General features: G+C 51.3%; 1 protein-coding gene across 1 annotated transcript; it reads left to right on the plus strand.

The window, feature by feature from the left end:
* Window positions 1–2,258: 2,258 nt before the first annotated feature.
* Window positions 2,259–4,294, plus strand: LOC136517928 (chitinase 10-like). The gene has a single exon (XM_066511583.1). It carries the CDS (start codon window positions 2,598–2,600, stop codon window positions 3,462–3,464), a length of 867 nt encoding a protein of 288 aa, XP_066367680.1. The 5' UTR covers window positions 2,259–2,597; the 3' UTR covers window positions 3,465–4,294.
* Window positions 4,295–6,124: the final 1,830 nt, after the last annotated feature.

Genomic DNA, 6,124 nt, shown 5'->3' on the forward strand with positions numbered 1-6,124 from the left:
CTGACATTGAAGATCGCATCACCCCAGAAGGGTGGAAGGAGGAGTTGCTCAGAGAAGGTTTCGGCGAGGGTCTCCGTAGAGCCCTAAGACTCAGAGCCCGGAGTTTCTTCCAGGATGGTCTGGAGGGGCGCCCTGGGGCACCGGCCTAAGTGTAGCATGTTGACGGCTGGTGGAAGCTGGATAGCGACCTGGTCGGCGAGTTTGCCCCTCAGGGCATGTTAGTAAGCGGCGGCGATGTTGGCGAACCCAAAGGGTAGGGCCGTAACCCCTGTAGTTTCCTGAGCAGTCTTCGATAGATCTGGATCGAAGGGTGGTTGGCGCTGAACCAGAGTGTCCAGAGCCGATTCGGCGATGGAGAGACAATCGGCGAGCTTCAGTCTGACCTGATCGATGGATTCGATCAGATCGTCGTTGTTGATCTGCCTCCTCTGGTAGCGAGGAAGCGGACGACGAGTTGTTGCTGAAGGAGACCTCAGAATTAGCTTCGAGATCAGATCTGCAGTTACAGGTGCGGGGGTGGTCGGCGCAGAACCGATCTACCTTGGCTCGAGAAGCTCTCCGACTCCATCAGCGTTGATGACCCACAAGATGGATCCAACTGTGAAGATCTGGTCGGGCTGCAAAAGGGACGAAGAGCCTGCAGAAAAAGTCATCTTGTTCGATAAGGAAACAGCACGCACATCCCTACCTGGCGCGCCAACTATCGATAGAATATCGTCGGTAGTCCTCCGAGGGGTATCCCACGAAGTTAGATTGATCGGTAGAGGAGTGTGAGATCAAGAATAAGAAGACAACAGAGACACACGAATTAGACAGGTTCAGGCCGTCAGTATGACATAATACCCTACTCCTGTGGTCTGTTGGTTTGTATTAGCTATCGTATGATATCGCATGAATTTGGAGGGGGTCCCTGCCCGCCTTATATAGTCCGAGGAGCAGGGTTACAAATCGGTTAGATCTGAGAGATAACCGGAAAGTAATAACTGATTACAGGAATCTTGGGATCATACATATCCTAACAGATCTCATAGTATCTTTAGGATATCTTTCTGGTGTCTTGCGGGAGGCGCCGAGCAGAGTCATGCCCCGTAAGGCTTCATCTTGTGGGCTGGGCCACCCCTGGAGGCGTAGCCCATGTGATCTGCCGTGGGTATCCGGGGTCGTACCCCCCACAGAGAGCCTATATAACTTCTTTTATTTTTGGGCATCAATGCATGCATTTATACTCAACTCATAAAACATAAAAAGATACTATCATTGGATATGGTTAAATTATCATTCATAAGTTACTTTCTCAGGTTCAACAAAAAGTATTTTATAGTGAATTTTTAAATAGCCAAATTTTCAAAGCTACATGAAACACAACATTTTGAATAGGCTCCATGGAGCCAAAATCATTTTCATTGGAACAATTCTATGCAAACGACCCTTTCCTTATCCAATAGGTTGTACTAGAACAAACACACAAACCAAATACCCACCAAATCCTCCCCCTACACATTTTAAAGCATATTTGTTTAGAAAAAAATTATAGTAAAAGGAATTTTATTTGAAAACAAAAGGAAAATACTACATATTCTAAAAGAACTTTATTGAAAACACATTTGAAAAAATATACTTCATCTTTTCAAAATTACAGCTTATTTTAACTTTATTGAATATAATCCTAAGTGAAACTTGTCTAACTTTAATCAAGTTTTTTTTTAAAACTACTTACTAACGAGACATCACTGAAAGATTACCACGCCTAAAGTTAACTAGGCCGTAGGGGATAATAAATAAATAAAATGGTTTATGGTGAAATTTTGCCTAATATTAGGTGCAAGGCCCATCCAAGCGCGTGGGCTAATCTCTCGCCAACGCCGGCCTCTGGCCTTGCCACCTCATGGGCGTTGGGCCGCCCACTCAGGTCTCCTTGTGTCACTCGTTCAAGGCTAGCGAGCCACGCCATGTCCTCTCCCTCCGTCTCTGGTCGCTTCGCTGAAAAAACATATCGAAACATTATTTCGGTTGAATTGTTGTGAGAGAAAAATATTGTTTTGGCTGAAAAAATAAGCTAAAAAGTATGGGCCATAGTGTAAAGTTGTCAAAATCATAGATTCTGATTTAGGTCGAAAAATTTTAGGTAGGATCGGAATAATCATAAAAATAGTGGAAATGTGGGCTCTACTAACTAAGATCGTAGAACGTTAACATTGTAACGAAGATGTGTAAAATTATTTGTCAAAATTGTAGATTTTTAACTAGTATATGCCTCAACTACTGTCAATACCGCCGGCCCCGGTAGACGATACAGACAGTCGAGGACGGAGCTGCTAGCAGCCCACGACGCAGCACATGCAGGACGGCCGTTGACCTTGCCCAAATTTCAAGGATGAGAGCACTCCATGTCACAGGGGTGAATTAACAAGATCAAGTCAACTGTGAGTCTGGAGATGAGCCATATCGCCACCACCTCAATTCTGCCGTTCCCAACGCCCAGGATGCTTCCATGCACATGGCCGCCATGTGTTGTCGACTACTCCGTGGCGTGTAGCAGTATATATGTGCACGCCGGCCTCCACGGCTTGCATGCATAGCCAAGCTAACTAGCAATAATGGCGCGCCTGTTGTTCCTCCGTCCCGTCCTGCTGGCCGCCGCCTGGTTGTCGGTCTGGATGATCTCCAACGCCGGCGTGGCGGAGGCGGGCTACGGCTACCATGACGACAACGACGACTGCAAGAGCCGCGTGGCGTCGATCGTGACGGAAAAGCTGTACGGCGACATGTTCAAGCACAAGGACGACACCGCGTGCCCGGCGCACGGCTTCTACAGCTACACCTCCTTCCTGCGCGCCGCGGAACGTTTCCCGGACTTCGGCGGCGACGGTGACGCCGCCACACGGAAGCGCGAGGTGGCGGCGTTCCTGGCGCAGATCTCGCACGAGACGACGGGCGGGTGGCCGACGGCGCCCGACGGACCCTACGCATGGGGCCTCTGCTTCAAGGAGGAGATCAACCCGCCGATCAACTACTGCGACAACACCAGCACGCAGTGGCCGTGCGTCGCCGGCAAGTCGTACCACGGCCGGGGCCCCATCCAGCTGTCGTGGAACTTCAACTACGGGCCGGCGGGGCAGGCGCTGGGCTTCGACGGGCTGGGGAAGCCGGAGCTGGTGGCCGCCGACCCGGAGGTGGCGTTCAAGACGGCGCTGTGGTTCTGGATGACGCCCCGGGCGCCCAAGCCGTCGTGCCACGACGTCATGGTCGGGCGGTACTGCCCCAGCGACGCTGATGTGGCCGCGAACCGGACGGCGGGGTTCGGGCTCACGACTAACATCATCAACGGCGGCATCGAGTGTGGCAAGACCGGCGTCCCGCAGGTGGACGACCGGATCGGCTTCTTCCGGAGGTACTGCGAGTTGCTCGGCGTCGATGTTGGGCCCAACTTGGACTGCGCTCAGCAGCAGCCTTACTCTTCTTAATTAGTCGATCGATCGATCGCTATCCTCCTGCTGCTGCTGCTGCTGCTGCTTATCTTTCATTTCTCGATTCGAGTGGTAGTCACTGAGTTTATATATCTTTGCCACCTTACGTACAAATTAATAATAATGTGATGGGGTCGTTGCTGCTACAAGTTCGTACTTACAAATCAGGCGGAATGCACGGTTGAATCCAACTAGTTGCCAGATTGTACTGTGAAAAGTACGATGAGGGCGCGCCTGCTGAGGAGCATGACAGATCGAGTACATGGATGTAGAGGCTGTTTGGCTGCCTGCCACACCCAGTTGTGGCGGCGCCTATGGTGCGGTGCCAAAAACCGGCGCCACAACCGTGGCTGGTGATTGATGACCAGCAACCCAACAGCCTCGTAGAGCTGGTTGAAGCACAACGACAGGGTTGTGTGGACATTTTGATCTTGACAACGAACTACTAGAGTCTAGACTCTAGAGTGGTGCCTTGAAAGTATTGTTGACTAATTTGCTATGAGAGAAAAATACTGCTTATTGACTGAAAAAATACGGCTTATAAGTCAAGCGAACAGGGAGTAGACCGGGGATCAAATTAGCAAAATGACCTCCACTTTCAGGTTTTTTTCTTTGAGAGCTTCAGGTTTCACGGCATGAAATTTGTAAGTTTGGATAAGCCGAGCCCAATGCCAGTTCAATCCTAGTGAGTGGGCCTAGAATTTATATACAGCATGTTCGCTTATTGATTTCAGCTAGGGCTTATCAGTCGGTCAATAGTGTTTTTCTCTCACAACAAAATAGTACCAGTCGAGCTTATCAGCCCAGAAATCGACCAGCGAACAGACTCGTGGTTCAAATTTCTGGCCCATCCACACGTGTGTTTGGGCTACCATAAAAAAAACAAATAGTTGGATCACGCGTAGGTCACAGTCTCACAGTAGCCCAACAGCCCATCAGGAGTACGTGCGTGTCACCTCATCCCTGCTCAATCTCGTTTTTATTTCTGCCGTTCCAAAAAAAAGGGAAAAAAAGTTTTATTTCTGCCAACCACAGGTCGACGAGAGTAGTGACCTCGGAGCAGGGGCAGATCTGCATCCTGGTCTTGGGGCTGCAGCCCAGGCCGCGGCCCAAAAATGTCAAGAGCCTCTCCTCTGTGTCTAGCCCAAAGTCCAGGCGTTCAACCGCTGAAGAGGTACCGCCGCAGTTGGACCTTTTAGGCCGGCGTTCACGTGATGAGAAATTGATTAGGAATTTAGGCCCTCCAGCCATGAAGCCCAAGACAGTGATCCATGGATCCTGTCACAAAAGGGTAAGACTATGTGTCCTGGCCCGGTCCGTGCCGTCCGGAGCAGGAGAGCGGCAACGGACTGGTATGGTATGGACAAGCAGTGCAACTCTCTCTCGGTGTCTCCTACCATGCCAGTCAATTGGAGGCTCCGGCTCTGACCCGGCGCTACCAAACTCGAATGCTCAGGGTGTTTGGCCATGTGTCGGTCGGTGGTTGAATCAACAGGATTTATTACCATTTATATATATATAAAATAAAAATGATAAATCGAATAAACAACAGGGAGGAGGTGTAATAGTGAAGGAATCAATCTCTGAATGAACTTATGATGCTTGCGTCGCGTTGATGGATGAGGTGGGTAGGAAAAACTCTAGGTAGCACCTACTGAAAACCATACATGCAGACAGACAGCCAGCAGTAACTTGACACAAGCAGGACATATGAATATACTAGCAGTGTTTGTTCGATTCATGGAAGATCACACACTGACACACGAGAAGTTCGACTCGATCGGCATATGAACAGATAGGTTATAGATATACAATAGCAGAGCAGGTGCTACTATTAGGTACACGAATCGGCATGCATATCGATCGGCAAGAGCAAGCAGGAACAAACAGCAGCAGCAGCTAAGACGACGACGACTACTTGGTGATGGCGTAGACGGCGTAGATGATGCCGGGGAGGTAGCCGAGGAAGGTGAGGAGGAGGCAGATCCAGAACTGGTGCCCGCACCCGAACTTGAGGAACACCCCCAGCGGTGGAAGGATGATGGCGATCAGGATGTCCACGCAGTTGGCAGACATGGCTGCGCGCTGCCCGCTGCCCGCCTTCTTCTCGATCTGCTAGCTGCTCGGTGTCGGTGATCGCACTCCGGGCTCCGGCCGATCCTCTCCGTCTCCTGTGCAGTGCCTCTCCTCTGCCTTGGTGGCTTGGATGGATCGGATTCCTCCTCTCCTTTGGCGGGGGTTCACTTTTATAGAGAGACCGGACGGGCGGAGGGAGGGAGGGAGAGCGAGATGGTCAGATGGAAGAGATGGGATGGTGACAGCTATATATATAATAGTCCGGCAGGCGAAGTAGTAGATCGTCCCACCCCCAACACGCAACGCGAAGAGGACACGTACCAAGCGGTCCCGACGAGGCGCCGCCGCCGCGGACAAGTGGCGTCCGTCGGTGGATCGATCGTTGCCGCGTCCGCTACGACGTCCCGCTACGGGCGACGGCCGGCACACGGTGGGCGGCGGCTGGCGCTGGATGCAGCCGACGCGCGGGGTAGAGGTAGAGGTAGAGGTAGACCCCACACGGCCTGCTCTGCTTCCTTCGCTGCTAAGCAGCATCTAGTTCTTGGTCCACGCGGACAGACGGACGGACGCGGCCAGACTCC

This window comes from Miscanthus floridulus, chromosome 17 (genome assembly GCF_019320115.1).
Source record: "Miscanthus floridulus cultivar M001 chromosome 17, ASM1932011v1, whole genome shotgun sequence".
In the NCBI taxonomy this organism is placed as follows: domain Eukaryota; kingdom Viridiplantae; phylum Streptophyta; class Magnoliopsida; order Poales; family Poaceae; genus Miscanthus; species Miscanthus floridulus.